This window comes from Eptesicus fuscus, chromosome 7 (assembly GCF_027574615.1).
Source record: "Eptesicus fuscus isolate TK198812 chromosome 7, DD_ASM_mEF_20220401, whole genome shotgun sequence".
In the NCBI taxonomy this organism is placed as follows: Eukaryota; Metazoa; Chordata; class Mammalia; order Chiroptera; family Vespertilionidae; genus Eptesicus; species Eptesicus fuscus.
Genome location: NC_072479.1, coordinates 86,820,764 through 86,837,091, shown reverse-complemented (window position 1 = coordinate 86,837,091; position 16,328 = coordinate 86,820,764). Strand labels below are relative to the sequence as shown.

The 16,328-nt window shown below is 47.5% G+C and overlaps 1 protein-coding gene across 1 annotated transcript; it reads right to left on the bottom strand.

Moving 5' to 3' along the window:
* Nucleotides 1–5,200: 5,200 nt before the first annotated feature.
* On the bottom strand, nucleotides 5,201–14,557 carry C1R (complement C1r). Its single transcript, XM_008144881.3, has 11 exons — nucleotides 14,436–14,557; nucleotides 13,481–13,709; nucleotides 12,054–12,246; nucleotides 11,593–11,739; nucleotides 11,296–11,492; nucleotides 10,866–11,013; nucleotides 10,634–10,755; nucleotides 9,828–9,906; nucleotides 9,318–9,473; nucleotides 6,824–6,898; nucleotides 5,201–6,331 (listed from the first exon to the last, which is right to left on the bottom strand). Coding segments are annotated over exons 1-11 (2,118 nt in total). The 5' UTR covers nucleotides 14,438–14,557; the 3' UTR covers nucleotides 5,201–5,561.
* Nucleotides 14,558–16,328: the final 1,771 nt, after the last annotated feature.

The following is a 16,328-nucleotide window of genomic DNA, read 5'->3' as shown; positions in this document are numbered from 1 at the left end:
GCCTGGTCACCCCTAACTGCCCTCCGATGCTGGCCTGATTGCCCACAACTGCCCTCCCTTGCAGGCCTGGTCCCTCCCAACTGCCCTCCCCTGCTGGCCATCTTGTAGTGGCCATCTTGTGTCCACATGGGGGCAGGATATTTGACCACATGGGGGCACCTTTTTGGGTGTTGGAATGATGGTCAATTTGCATATTATTCTTTTATTGGATAGGATTAGATAGGATAGAGGCCTGGTGCACAGGTGGGGGCCAGCTGGTTTGCCCTGAAGGGTGTCCCAGATCAGGGTGGGGGTTCCCTTGGTGTGTGGGATGGCCTGGGCGAGGGGCCTGTGGTGGTTTGCAGGCTGGCCACAACCCAAGCGGAGGCCCTGGTATCTGGGATTTATTTATCTTCTACAATTGAAACTTTGTAGCCTGGAGCAGAGCCAAGCCTTCTGCTCGCTCTGTGGCGGCAGCCATTTCTGTTGGATTTATTTATCTTCTATAATTGAAACTTTGTAGCCTTAAGCGGAGGCCTGGGCTGGCCAGGATATGCGGAAAGCTTGGCTTCCTCCATTGCTGGGGAAACCCAAGCCTCCCTCCTGCTCTCTGTGTGGCTGCAGCCATCTTGGGTTAATTTGCATACACGCTCCTGATTGGCTGGTGGGCTGGTGGGCGTGGCTTATGGACGTGGCTTGTGGTTGTAGCAGAGTGATGGTTAATTTGCATATTACTCTTTTATTAGATAGGATATACACACACATACACTGAGTGGCCAGATTATTATGCATTCAAAATCATAATAATCTGGCCACTCAGTGTATATAGATATACCTATATATCTATATATCTATATATCTATATATCTATATATACATATATATCCTATATAATAAAAGGCCAGTGAGTGTAATGGTGTCACAACCATAATAACCATCGACCAGTCACTGTGGTTTGACCACCTCTATGTCCCTTCCCCCTCACCCTGCCCCGCAGGCTCTGATCACAGCATGGCGAACGGGGAACCATGGAGAACGGGGGTGGGGGGTGGCGGTGGGGTGGGACTGGGGACTGTTGAGTGACAGGTGGCGGGCAGCGAGTGGTGGTGAGTGTACAGCGCTAAGCAGCAGCGAGTATCACAGGGTGGCGGTGGTGAGCATCACAGAGCGTGGCGGGGTGGGGAGCGTCATGGAGCATTGCAGGGTGGGGAGGGTCACAGAGCGTGGCGGGGCGATGGTGGCAAGTGTCACGGGGCGGCGGTGAGCGTTGCGGGGCAGCGAGCGTTGCAGGGTGTCTTGGGGCATTGCAGAGCATCGGACATGGTCCTGATCGCAGGCTAGGCCTAGGGACCCTACTCGCCCACGATTTCATGCGCTGGGCCTCTAGTGTGTGTATATATATATATTTCTAGCAGCTAATATTGAATTGTCATGAAAATGGGGAATTCAGTTTTTTTCCTCTCATTTAATTGAAATATTGTGGATTAGCATGAACATTGTCAACACAAGATATTATATTTGAACTCATTAAACATACTTGAACTTCATTGAGAAGTCCACATAACAACAGTTAGAATTGGCTGTTTAAGTATAAAAATTTGAGGTATAAATTATTTCAATATGTCTTCAGATTAATTTTCCTTTAGTATTCATTTGTATAATACAATATTGTGATTGAATAAAAAAGAAAAAAATTCAGCATGCTCTTATTTGCTTTTCTAGTGGTTTTGGTCAATTGGCCAGTCAAGCAACAATGTCATCACTGGATGGAACTCTGTACCAAGAAGTTATAGGAAAGCCCCCATGAGGATAAACCTAAAGACTCTCTCTTCTATTTTTTTTCCAAGGGAATGAAAAAAAAAATCCCATAAAACTCCTCTTGCCCACAAAATGATTACTGATGAAAAATAACCACACAATAGAGACTAGTTTTTTTAAAACAGAGGTTAGGAGATCTAGCTTAGGTGGCAGTTGCTCTCACAGGATGTCTTATGAAAGCTGTAGACTAAGAGTAAGAATTTTGGAGGACTCTGGTCTGTTTAATGTGACACATACTAGTAGCTTTCAGGAGAGCAGTTTTTGTGTGTGTTTGTTTTGCCAGAAGCCAAAAGGGGTGTATTTAGAGCCCATCTGAAAAAGGACTTTGATCTCCCACAGACCAAAAGGGCTAAATTCAACAACTGACCTTAGATTGGAGGTTAACACATGATGAAGCAATCAGAACTCAATCAAAGGGTCTGAAGAATCAAAGGGGAATTATATAACCTAGCCGGTTTGACTCAGTGGATAGAGCGTCTACCTGCCGACTCAAGGGTCCCAGGTTTGATTCCGGTCAAGGGCACATGCCCAGGTTGCGGCTCAGTCGCCAGTGGGGAATGTGCAGGAGGCAGCCAATCAATGGTTCTCTCATCACTGATGTTTCTATCTCTCTCTCCCTCTTCCTTCCTCCCTGAAATTAGTTAAAAAAATATTTAAAAAACAAACAAAACAAAGGGGAATTATAATAGGGAATCTATGGAAAGAGTGTGTCAAGTCAAACAAACAGCATAAAGCCATTAACATTATTTCTTAACTGTAGAAGTTGAACCCCGACATATCTGTCATTACATGTGCAATGGAATTGACATTGTACCCTGGACTACAGTCTTTTGGGTGGGAAGAGAGGGATTCCTCTAGAGAAAAAAATAATTATAAAAATATTAAGATTAAGAAACATGCTCATGATGTAGAAATTTTCCTTCTTTTTTATAATTGGCTACTAGAATCTGACAAGTATCAGAAAAAAGAAGTCTACTCCCACCAGAGAGAATCTTCAGTCTCTTTGGGTTCTGCTTTTGCTGATAGGCTGAGGTATTGGTGAAAAAATTTCCTCATCACAGCTGCGTTGTACAGTGGAATGGGTATGGTTTTGGCAATTCCCTGGGTCAGTGGTCGGCAAACTCATTAGTCAACAGAGCCAAATATCAACAGTACAACGATTGAAGTTTCTTTTGAGAGCCAAATTTTTTAAACTTAAGCTTCTTCTAACGCCACTTCTTCAAAATAGACTCGCCCAGGCCATGGTATTTTGTGGAAGAGCCACACTCAAGGGGCCAAAGAGCCGCATGTGGCTTGCGAGCCGCAGTTTGCCAACCACGGCCCTGGGTGAATGGCAGGGAGGGTTTCTAAATGAATCATCATCAGAGACTTCAGAGCTGGGAAGGGCTCATCACCAAGGCCTCGAAAATCATTCATTGTGGCTTAAAGGGTATCGATTATACTGCCTGGCAAGTCACTTGGGAACAATATGTGTCTGCTTCACCGGAAATTCAGGAAAGGACTTACTTTCTAAAGCAGGTGATTGGTCACATTTCTCTGGTCAGAAGAAAATGGACTGGTGGGTCAGTTCCTCATGCCAGGGAGAAAAGAAGATGCCCAGAGGCCAAGAGGACTTAATAGGAAGGAACCCAGTTAAAACTGGACTAGTCCAGAATTTTGTTACTCTAAAGTTGCTTTTATTGTGGTTTCCTAAAAATCAGAAATATATTCTGTGGTAATGTGACTTTATGCTTTCTGCATATCTATTCTTTTGTTTAAGTTAAAAAATAAGAGAAAGCCATTTTTCAGCTTTATTGAGATGTGACTGAAATAAAATTGTTAAGATATTTAACGTTTACAATGTGATGATTTGATATGCATACATATTGTGAAAGAATTCCTTTCATCAAGTTAGTTTACACATCTGTAACCTGACATATTAACCCTTAAAAATTCTTTTTGGGGTGAGAACATTTAAGTTCTACTCTTTTAGCAAATTTCAATTATACAATACTAGTGGCCAGGTGCATGAAATTCGTGCATGGGGGTGGGGGGTTTGTCCCCCTCAGCCCGGCCTGCACCCTCTCCAATCTGGGACCCCTTGGGGGATGTCCGACTACTGGTTTAGGCCCAATCCCTGACAGTCAACATCCCTCTCACATCCAGGACCGCTGGCTCCTAGCCACTCACCTGCCTGCCGGCCTGATCCCCCTAACTGCTCTCCCCTGCCAGCCTCATCACCCCTAACTGCCTCTGCCTTGGCCCAGCCACCATGGCTTTGTCCGGAAGGATGTCTGAAAGACATCTGGTCTAATTAGCATATTACCCTTTTATTAGTATAGATTCTGTTAGTGTATGCTTAATTTCTGACTGGTCCTTTTTCATATCATTGACATTCTCACTAAGATCCTTGAAAGTCTCATGAAGATCCTTGAGTGACTTTATAAACATAATTTTGAACTCTGTACCAAGTAGTTTGCTTGTTTCCATTTTTCATTTGTGACATGTTTCTTTGCCTCCACATTTTGGCTGCTTCCCTGTGTTTGTTTCTGTGTATTAAGTAGAGATGCTGTGTCTCCTAGAATTGGTAGAGTGGCCTTGTGTAGTAGGTGTCCTGTAGAGCCCCATAGCACAGCCTTGCCAGACCTGAACTGGGCACTCTAGGTGTGCCCCTGTGTGGGGTGTGTGCTACTATCTTGTAGTTGAGCCTTGATTGCTGTTGGTGTCCCTGGGAGGAGTTGACTTCCCGGCCAATTGGCTATGAGGACCAGCTGTGACTACAGTGGGAGAGCTGCTGTGCAGGAAACATCGCTATGGAGCAGGACTTGTTTCAGTGGGGCTTTGGTGCTCACTGAGTCTGCCTCTTGAGTGAGTCACTTGTGGATGTGTAAAATTGTAATCTGCTATGGTTGGAACATAAGTTATTTAGAAATATTGTTAATGATTCAAATTGGAAACAAAAATTTCACACCACTCCTCTTTTAAGGAATATATAGAAATTGGAAGGTGAGCTGTTAAAAAAGCTGTTATATTTGCAACTATGTATGTGGGAAAATCAGAATTTTCTTCATATTGTACCATCAAAACAAAATATAGAAATAAATGATCTACAATTGTAGTTGTAAATGTGTGCATAAGCTTTTTTTAAAAAAAAATATATTTTATTGATTTTTTTACAGAGAGGAAGAGAGAGGGATAGAGAGCCAGAAACATCAATGAGAGAGAAACATCGATCAGCTGCCTCCTGCACACCTCCTACTGGGGATGTGCCCACAACCAAGGTACATGCCCTTGACCGGAATCGAACCTGGGACCCTTCAGTCCGCAGGCCAACACTCTATCCACTGAGCCAAACCGGTTTCGGCCAAATGTGTGCATAAGCTTAATTATTCTTATTGACTTTCTAAGTAAAATATTTTAAGTATGACCTTGCTAAATAATTTTATATTTATTAAATACTATGCTTAACTTATTTTACACTTTGGAATTTCACATAACATTTTATTTGGAAAGAGTTTTATACAAATATCAAATGATAAAAATGGAAGAGGACAATGATAACTAGAGATAGTGGGATATATCTTCTGCAATCCTTGGAGGAAAGAAAGATGACCTTTGGGTTGTTTCAAATCAAGAATGTGGATGGGATTATAGAAAAGATAATTTATTTCACACAGTGTTTTTCTGCATCAGTGATTTTAATATGGATTCTTAGTGGTTACCAACAACTAATCAAATAATTTTCTTTTTACACACTCTGGATTCTGACCTAGTGAATTGAGGTTTCAGCCCTCTTCCTCCATCTCTTTCTTGATCCAGTCCACGTAATTGAGCAACTTGGTGTAGAAGCCATACCCCCTGCTACACCCGATGCCCCAGGATACTATGCCCGTGGCCACCCAGCGGTCAGTATTTGTATCCCTCACAGCAAAGACCCCTCCACTATCCCCCTGACAGGCATCCTGCTTTTGATTCGGGTCCCCAGCACAGAACATGTTTTGTGAGAACACATCGTTCCTATTTTTACCCCGAAGCCAGTTCTCACATAAATTTCGGTTAGCTACGGGCAGCCGGACAAATCTGAGATTGTTAGCAATCCTTTCCTCCATTATCCCAAAGCCACTGACATAGCCCATGAGGCCTGTATCATAGAAGGTCTCATTGTCAGGGAGGCAGATGGGGAGGAGGTTGGGGCCCAGGGTGACACTATTTTCCAGTTCTAGGAGGGCGATGTCCCCCTCAAAATTGTGGGACTCATCCTGGCGGTAGTCTGGGTGGATGCTGACCCTGCGTACAGGGTGGTTTGCTAGTTTTGTGATTTCTTCCACGCTTATGTGGCCCAGGAACACATCTATGCTGGCATTGCCTTCTGCGTGGTGTTCCTTGGGGAAGAGGGTGTGGGCAGCTGTGAGGATCCAGCGGTCACCCAGCAGGGCCCCACCCCCTCGCCCATAAATGTTGGTGAATGCCTGCCAGGGGAAGTTGCCCATCTTGGCTTTTTGCCCTCCAATGATGCGCTGCTTCTGTTCCACAGGGTGGATGGGTTTCCCGCACACTGGAGAAGAGAGACAGCAAAGTCAAGGACAAGTCAGTTCTAGGCCCGCCCCTCTTCCCTCCTGTGGTCAACCCATTCCCCTTTCATCCCCTCTTATTGGCTCTGGGCCCTGTCCTCTTTCTCCTCCCATTCCAAGAGCTCCATCTCTGGCCTATTGTCAGACTGTTCTCCTTGTTCTCGTTAACTTCTTCCTGTCTTATTTATTTATTTTTATTTATTTATTTTTTGTTGTTGTTGCTGTTTTTATTTCTGACTTCCCATCTGCTCAAAAAAATGCTGGAATGTCAGGACTGCATCCAGTTCTCTGTATTTCTTTCTCTCCCTTTCTTCTGGGACATCCTCTCTTTTTTTCTCTTACTCCTCATGTCTATTTTCAACTTCAAGGTGGAGTGTCTCTCCACTCACTTTGCCTCCATTTTTTGTGCATGCTTTTTCTGATGCTCTACAGGGTTGCAAAGCCACCAAGGATGTCTCCAGAGGGTTTCCACTCACCTGGCAAACACCGAGGAATCTTCTCTCCTTCCTGTTCACTCTTCCAAATGCCCTGGGCTGTGCAGGTATACATGCCTGAGGGGAGAAGGGGCTATGGTCAGGTTGGGAGGAGGTGGGCAGGGAAACCAGGTTGCAGAGGTCAATGAGCACTGAGTGTGTTGGGCAGAGGCAGGGGAGAATCAGTATGGACAAGAATCAAGGGAAAGATTCAAATATATATGAGGGTGGAATATAAAAAATGTGAAGAGGCTTCATACATGTATTTTTGTTTTAATGTTACATGAAAATATTAGAATACTTAACTATATGTTTGATGTGATTTCTATTTGTGAAAATAGACACAAAAACTGGGAGGAGCGTATCAAGATCTTGCCAGACTCTTGGTATCTTGGTATCTTGATAGTGGGATTGCAGACAATAATGGCAGCTACATTTTTGATTGCTGACAATGTGCCATGCTTGTTGCTAAGCATTTTATCTGCATTATCTCATTTAAGTGCCCCAGTGACACTTTCAGGTGTGCATTATTATCCTCCTCATTTTAAATATGAGGAAACTGAACTTAAATTATGTACATAAGGTCACATAACTTTTAAGTTCCAGAACCAAGATTCAAAATAAGGGTTGCCTGACTTCAAAGTCCAACTCTTAAATAATATCATATATAACCAATATATAAGATTTTCTTTGCATGTTTCAAACCAGAAGTAAGGGATTTCTTTTATTTAAAGACTAGAGGCCTGGTGCACGAAATTCGTGCACGGAGGGGGGTTGTCCCTCAGTCCAGCCTGTACCCTCTCCAATCTGGATCCCTCTCACAATCCAGGACTGCTGGCTCCCAACTGCTTGTCTGCCTGCCTTCCTGATTGCCCCTAACCGCTTCTGCCTGCCAGCCTGATCACCCCCTAACCACTCCGCTGCCAGCCTGATCACCCCCTAACCACTCTGTTTGCCCCCAACTTCCTCCCTCTGCCGGCCTGGTCACTCCTAACTGCCCTCTCCTGCAGGGTTGATCACCTCCAACTGCCCTCCCTTGCAGGCCTGGTTCCTCTCAACTGCCCTCCCTTGCAGGCCTGGTCCTTCTCAACTGCCCTCCCTTGCAGGCCGGGTGCCTCCCAACTGCCCTCTCCTGCTGGCCATCTGTGGTGGCCATCTTGTGTCCACATGGGGGCAAGATCTTTGACCACATGGGGGCAGCTATATTGTGTGTTGCAGTGATGATCAATCTGCATATTACTCTTTTATTAGATAGGATAGAGGCCTGGTACAGAGGTGGGGGCCAGCTGGTTTTCCCTGAAGGGCGTCCCGGATCAGGTGGGGGTTCCCTTGAGGTGAGGGGCGGCCTGAGCGAGGGGCCTGTGGTGGTTTTCAGGCCGGCCACACCCCCTGCTTACTCAAGCGGAGGCCCTGGTATCTGGAATTTATTTTCCTTCTACAATTGAAACTTTGTAGCCTGGAGCGGAGCCAAGCCTGGGGCTCCCTCCAGGCCAGCAGCCATTTCTGTTGGGGTTATAATTGAAACTTTGTTGCCTTAAGCGGGTGGGCCCAGCCAGGGTGTTCGGAAAGCTTTGCTTCCCCTGTTGCCAGTGGCAACCCTGGCCTGCTCTCTCAAGCTCCATTCTGCCGCCATTTGTTTGAATTTGTTTACCTTCTATAATTGAAACTTTGTAGCTTGAGTGGAGGCTTAGGCCTGGCAAGGGCAGGCGGAAAGCTTGGCTTCCTCTGTTACCTAGGAAACCTTGCTCTCTGTGGCTGTAGCCATCTTGGTTTGGGTTAATTTGCATACTCGCTCTGATTGGATGGTGGGTGTGGCTTGTGTGTGTGTCGGAGGTATGGTCAATTTGCATATTTGTCTATTATTAGATAGGATACCATAGATGAATTTGAGAGCAATTAAGCAAAACTAACTGCAGAATATCACAACATAGCAACCTGAGGGATATGTGGGGAGAATGCTGGGGGAGGTCCCACTGATATGACTGTAGTGGTGGTGATGGTAGTAATGGTGGTGATTATGTGGTATTGTTGGTAGTGATGATGGTGTTTTGTTGTTGGTATTAGTGGTGATGGTAGTGATGACAGTAGTGATATGGTGGTGGTGGTCATGATGGTTATGGTGGTGATGATAGTGGTGATGGTGAAGGTGGCTGAGGTGGTGGTGATGGTTGCGATAATGGTGATGGTTGTAATGATGGTGATGGTGGTGGTGATGGAGGTGGTGGTGGTGGTTTTGATGGTGATGGACATGACGGTGATGGTGATGGTGGTGGCAAGAGGGAGCTGACTGTTTATGAGATTCAAGTCTTTCTTTGTCACTCAGGTATTTCCTTCTTCACCATGACCAGGTGCCTCTTGGCACTGTACTTTAGACCCTGAACCAAGTGTATTGGGCAGCCAGTTTACTATATATTCACCAGGGATTCAATTAGAAGAAATTTCAGAAGATGTCTTGAGAAGATAGAAGGGAAACATTGCCATTTGCATGGGTCCCTACCTTGCTCAGACTCGCTGCTACCATCTCTGGTCTTCATCTTGTAATACGGTTCATTGCAGTAGTACTGGATACGGGCCTGGTAGGTGTTTACCCCCTTTGTGGTGGTATACTTGAAGGCCCCATTACGCAGGCTCCGGGGCTGCCCACAGTCCTTGACTGGGAGAGAACACAGGGCCACATGAGAGCTGACGATGACGGCTGGAACTTCGGTGAGAGGAATGTGAATTGTCTACCCATAGAAGAGGCTGAGAACTTTAGAAAAACAAGTTTCTCTATTGGGGGGCACTTGGGATGGATGAGACCTAAATGGACGGAAGTTCAGTTCTGAGCAGAATCCATCAATCCTATTGAGATGAGGGTTGCTTGGTTCCTGAGATGGCCATAGGCTTTAAAGAACAAACCAGGGGGAGGGTCTTTTGGGGAAAGGCTTACTTCCAGACCCCGCCTTCCCTTCTCAGCCTGGGTCCCCAAGGCTGGGTGGTGGGAGACACATCCTGAATTGTGACTTACTCTTGCACCTGGGCATGGCGCGATGCCATGTGCCGTCATCCTGGCAGACAGCTGTGAAGGAGAGCAGCACCTGGTTCCCCTGTTTGAGCAGAGGTAGAGGTGCTATTAGTAAAGGAGGCACTGCAGCTCCCATCCTGCCCTTCCCCACATGGCAGGTAGTGCAAAGACAGTTCTCAAACTCTCAGACCTCAGCACCCCTGTGGATGTGGCTCTTTCATCCTTCTCCCTAGCCAGGATGCTCAGACCAGAGTTATACATGGGAGCACTGAGTCATACAGGAGAAAGTCAGAGAAAGGGCTAATTGTCAGACCCAATAATCCTCTCTCTAGGATTATTTCCACTTGTCTATTTCCAATGAAGTCTAGTTGAACCCCACAATTTTATTTTTTTATTCACTTTATTTAACAATTTTTCCATTATAGTTGATATTCAGTATTATTTTTTTATTTGTTTCAGATATATAGCATAGTTGTTAGACAATTATATAATTTACAAAGTGATCCCCCTGATAATTCAAGTACTCACCTGGCACCATACTTAGATATTACAATACTAGAGGCCCAGTGCACAAAATTTGTGCATGGGTAGGGTCTCTAGCGGCTGCCGGCTGCCGACCAGGGCCTCCCTTCATCCCATGCTGCCCCCTGATGGTCAGTGCACATCATAGTGAGCGATAGAACTCCTGAGGGGACACTTTGCATATTAGGCTTTTATATATATCTAGATTATTGACCGTATTACCTATGTACTATATGTCCATTTGAATTACTCCTGGGCCAGCTCTCTCCCCAGCCCTGGGCTCTTACCTCCATGAGCTGGTAGCCTTGTTTGCAGGTCGCAATGAAGTAGTCACGGAATTGGTACTGAGGCTGCGGACTCTGGATGATGGTGAACTCGTCTAGGGTTTTGGGCTGGGGGCACTTGATGACTGTGGTGGAGACCAAGGGATAAGTTTATTTCAGAGCCACTTGCCTTCATTCTCCCTGCCTGATCCTGCCCCATTGCTGGTCAGTGAAGGAGGCCCGCAGGCAACCTTACTTGAAGTGGTGTAGTGCAGCTTCCAGCCCCGACTGTCCCCTGACTCGTCCGTGAAGAACAGCAGATCCACAGCATTGCTGTTGGTGTCAAGGTCAGCGGGTCTTTGCTTCCCACAGAACTCGCCGATGTTCCTCCCATTGGTGTAGATCTGGTGGGGTAGGAGGGAGGGTCATCTCTCCAATGCAGACATTTTCCCATAGGCTTGGGGTGGTGGTGGTGGTAATCTTGCTTTATGTTTGTTTTCAGCTGGAGTGGAAAAGGGATCCCCAGGACCCACTTCCAGTTGTATAGGAGCTTGCCCAGCCCATGTGTGATGTTGGACATTCCTGTCCCAATTGGCCAGAGGATCCAGCAGGCAGTAGGGATAAAAAGAACCAAGTGGGGATGGGAAGGAGAGGGAGGGGTTTCTCTGGGGGTGGGATGGCTGTACCTGTAGCTGGTCATAGGGGCAATGTACTTGCTGGTGGTCATCGATTTCAAAAGGCTCCAGGAACTTGAGGTGGATAGTGTAGCCCCGCTCCACCCGGATGCTGTAGTTGCAGCGCAGGTCAGGAGGGTAGGGCTGGGGGTACTCCAGGCTGGACACGTAGCCTGATGGCTCTGTGTATAGCTCACTGCTGCATTCAACTGTGAGAGCACAGCCGGGAGGGGGTCACCAGGAGACTCTCTGGCTGACCCAGCAAACCCTTGTTATCCTTTATCTCTCTCCCACACTACCCAACCTTACCCTGGCAGGAATGTCCGTCCTTCTGAAGCTCATAGCCTGGACGGCAGGAACAGAAGTAGCCACCAACGTAGTTGTGACAAAGGTGTTGGCACAGGGGCTGGGGATTCTTCTCAACTGTGTTTTGCTGGGAAGCACATTCATCAAGGTCTGGAAGAGATTGCGGAAGAATTGAATTCCTGCCAGGGGACTTCTGTAGTGCTGTTGGTCTGAGAGTGTCTCTCACCAGAGGCCACAAGACCACGTTAGCTCCTGCCACCTGGACCTCTAGGCCTCTCTAATGCTTTCTGGGAACTACCCAATGGGGACAGAGCCCAGGTTGGAATGCCTCTTCTGGAAAAAGCTCTCTCAAGGGGGAAATAAGGAAGGCCAGGCTTCCTGCTTCTTTGTATTCAAGATTCCCTCTTTCCAGTTCCCATTCAAAATGATGGAGGCCTTAAAAAGGGTACCTGGGGACCACTCACCCACAGCTTGGTAGTAGGCCAGGAAGCCTTTGTAGAACATGATGGTGCCATTCTCCTCGTTGGAGAAGTCTGTGTGGAAGGTCAGTAACATCTTGTTTCCTTCGGATATAAATTCCTTTTCTCCTGGGGGGTTGCCCAGTGGAGAACCCAGTTGGCCACAGAACCTTCCCAGGGTTTTCTTATCAGCAGAAATCTGGTGGAGGAAGGACAAGGAGTAGAAAAATGGGCTGTTGAGACATGTTCCATGTGGGTAGTCAGTGATGGTCCTCCTTATCTTGGCCAAAGAGTGAATAAGCCTCACTTCTGGAATCGCCTCCAACTCATCTCTACCTGCTGGGCTCTGGCTGTCACAAACTTCCCCAGGTGACTCTCATCTGGCACCTGAGTCTCCCATTGGCTAACTCGTTTCATGTTCTCCTGTACCCCTCCCCTGTTTATGTTCCCCAAGCATGTTTCAGACTTTTCTCCATTCCCACCCCTTCCGCTGAAATCCTGATAGCCTCTAGCCAGCCTTCATTTTTCCTTCATTCTTAGAACCTGGACTGATCTGCTTTAATTTCTACCCTGTTATTGGACTTCACCTTATTCAAACCACTCACATCCAGTCGTGTCTCCTGATACACATAGCTGAATGTGAGCCGCAGGGGCCCACCAGCTTTAGCATTGGCAAGCATCACCCAGCTTTCCTTATTTCTTTCTTCATGATTCACTAACCCATCAAAAGCAGATGCCCTTACCCCAACCCAATTCCTCACTCTCCTGGCCACCAAGACCCCTCCCCCAACAGAGCAAACTTCCCAAGTCCTTTGCACTAGGAAGATATACCGTTTTCATGTTATTCTCTCCTCACCTCCTGAGAATGATATTTATTGGATGTGTGTAGGTTCTATTTGAATCCTGAATCTAGAATCTCATTTTTATTGGATGCAGAATATGGGACTGGGAGGGTACCCCTTAGTTATTACAGAGGGGAGGGGACTGAATCCATGGTCCTTGCTGAAGACTATGCTTGAGCTACAATCACACACATTTTCTTCCCCTGTTTCTGTGCTCCTGATGAGGCAGGCAGTCATGGTGATATTCTCCATGGAAACAGGAAAACTGAGGCACAGCACTTTCTCAAAGACTCCCATCGAGGAAACAGATGGGGAAGGTTTTTCTGAATCCTGTAGATGGTACATTTCTTGAGAGTGGGGACTGTACCTTCCTTCCTCTGTGTTTCTCCCCCACAGTGCTCACTGAGGGCCTCTAAAACTGGTGGACACCATTCATGGCATCACCCGACTCCCAGAACTCCACTTGGCCATCAGCTCTTCCAGGGCTGGGGTTGTGTCCATGGATGGGGAATGTAACCAGGGTGGTTAGAACACAAGTCCTCATGTTCCAGAGCCACCCAGCTCTCTCTCTGCCCCACCAACCTGACCTACCTTGACATAGTCATAGAAACAGCCTTCAGAAGGCTCCAGGTCAAACTGCCAGAAGACAAGCTTCACCCTGTATCCCGTGGAGACTGTGATCACAGTGGTTGTTTCGAAGTTGTTGGGGTAAGGCTTGGGGTACAGAGGGGAAGTCACCTCCCCATAGAGATCCTGAGCGGTGGGCATGGAGCCTCCCACCTTGCAGAACAGGACTGACACCAGGAGGTACAAAAGCCACCTGCCAGAAAGAAGGAGGGTGTCTGGAAGGCTGTTTGGGCAGTGACTGGGGTGGGCGATGGGATAGTCATACCGCTGAGCATTTTCCTCTGCTCATTCTAGACCTCACGGATGTTCCAGGTGAGTGTGGGTGGAGGGGGTGGCTGGTCTCTGCATCTGCTGCATTGATTGTTTCTCCCCAGGGCAGAGTCCACTCCAGAGGTCAACTGCCTTCACCTCTCTCCCCATCCTCCTCCCCTGCCCTGTACCATCACTCCTCCCTCCCTCCCTACCCCTCTTTCCATTCCTGGAATAGGGATGGCTTGGGACCAGCTAACTGAGGGTGAGGGTTTCCCGTCATGGTTCTCTTAAAGGGCTCCCAAAGGCTTAGCAAAGGCCTCTGGGTGGAACCGCCTGTGGAGTATGGAGGAGTGTAGCACAGAAGTCACCCTACTGAGCAGAGTGGGTTCCCCCATCTTGGCACTCCTCTGCTATGAGCTGGGGGGAAGAAGAGGATGTGGCCATCACCTCATATGTCTAAGGCCTCCTTTAGTCCTCAGGAGAAGGGATGGGGAGTATGTGTTTGAGTGTGTGCATGCATGTGCACATTGGAATAGATAAGGGATATGGGGAGGAGAAGGCTGTTCTTTTCTCTCTGAATATATTTGGGGGCAGAGTTGCCTCCCAGGCCCAGGGTTCTCCCCTCTGGTATCTTCCTCCCTCCTTGGTCCCCATCAGCCTTACTCACATTTCTCAAGTCCTGTTTTTGGATCCTGGACTCTCCTGACAGTGTCTTCATCCACTCTGTGTAGAGGGAGAGAGCCGCGGTCATGCAGAGGAGGGAAAGGGGAGGGAGGGACTGACTGAGGTGGGGGGAAGGGGAACCTTTCCCGGAGGAATGTTGTAGGGAATGAACTATTTGCATAAACAAAACTGAAGAAAAAAAAAAAATCTGTTTCCAGTTTAATTTAGTTTTGGTTTTGAATTCCCTGATAGTGCTGCCACCTGCTGGCCTACATGGGGAAGAGTCGGTTTTTAGGGACAGAAAAGCCTTTGTTTGGTTTTTTTATTTATTTTTATTTTTTTAATTACTTTATTGATTAAGGTATCACATATTTGTCATCAACCCCCTCTCCCCCGTTCCCTTCCCAAACCCCCCCACACGCATGCCCCCCTCCCCCTGTTGTCCGTGATCACTGGTTAGGCTCATCTGCAAGCACACAAGTCCTTTGGTTGATCTATCTCCCTTGTCCCCACCCTCCCCTACCTTCCCTCTGAGGTCTGACAGTCTGATCAATGCTGTTCTGGGACAGAAGAGCCTTTGGTTGGAAACGCAAACTTCTCATTTTCTAAGTCTGATCTGAATACTCCCTACCTTCAGGGACTTTCCTAGGGACTGCTGCTGTGTTTACAAGATTCCCACCCAGAGTGCAGTGGAAATCACAGTCGAGGGGACTCTCTTTTCTGGACTGCCCTTTTCCATTCACCGGGTTCGCCCTGCCCTTAGTCACAGCAGCCCTGGTCCAGGAATGGCCAGGGTTTTGATGCCCAGGATGATGTGATAGGTGTAGAGGAGGGCAGCAAGGGTGTGGACAGAGGAGAATGGAGTTTGGCTGCATTGGGACCCTGGCTTACTTGGCTCATGGATGACACCTCGATATAGAACAGGAATTGCTGCACTAGGGTCTGTTTTAAGACTCCTCCTGCCCACGTCAATGAACTTGGCTTCTAGAGAAGCAAGGGCAGCTGGGGAGTGGGTGGAGACATCCTCTTTGCCTCAGCATCTTGTTAAGAATTTAAGCCCCGGAGCTTCACCATTGCTTAGGGCTAGGCGAAGGGCGTGGCTGTGGACCAAGAGGGACTTGAGAGGAACCCAGAGCCCTGGGAGGGAGGAGAGCTCTTGGCCCTCCTGTCCACCAGGGCGTAGTGTCCTGTTTTAAAGGTTTGCTGTTTGTAGAGTCTTTCTTCACCAGCTCCCCATGGTTCAAATGCCTTCTGGCAATGAATTCCACTGGGAGGCTCAGGCTGCAGAGGTGGCCCCTGAGTTCTGAGGCCTTTGTCGTGTATCCTGCTTGTTTCCCTTATTAGATCAATCCCTCTATCCCTGCACCCACCCACCCGCTCACTCCTCATTCATGGGCCACGTACTTAATGTGCCAGGCACTTTCCTAGGCAATGGATTGTAAGGACTCACGAAGACGGAGCAGTTCTCCGTTAGGCAGCAACAAGTCATCACTGAATACAGTGAGAGCAGGCACGTGGAGGGTTTCTTCAGCAGGCTTATATGTCGGAGCTGAGGAATACATCTATGGCAGGGCTGATCCATGGCATGACCCATGACATGACCCACGTAAGGTCAGGAAAGACTAAAGATAGGGAGGATAAGGACTAGACCAGGAGACAAGAAAGAGGGGGACTCTTGTCCAGCAAACTGCACATTAGCATCCTGACAGCAGTGTGTGTGTGTGTGTGTGTGTGTGTGTGTGCATGATGAAAGAGAGAGTCGCGGTCATGTAGAGGAGGGAAAGGGGAGGGAGGTAACAGGGAAGGCAGAGGTAACAGGGAAGGAGGAGGTGTTCTGAGAAGGTAAGTCTTAGCTGAGGCTCTCCTAGCCCATCTACAGGTTTTGTCCCAGTACTGT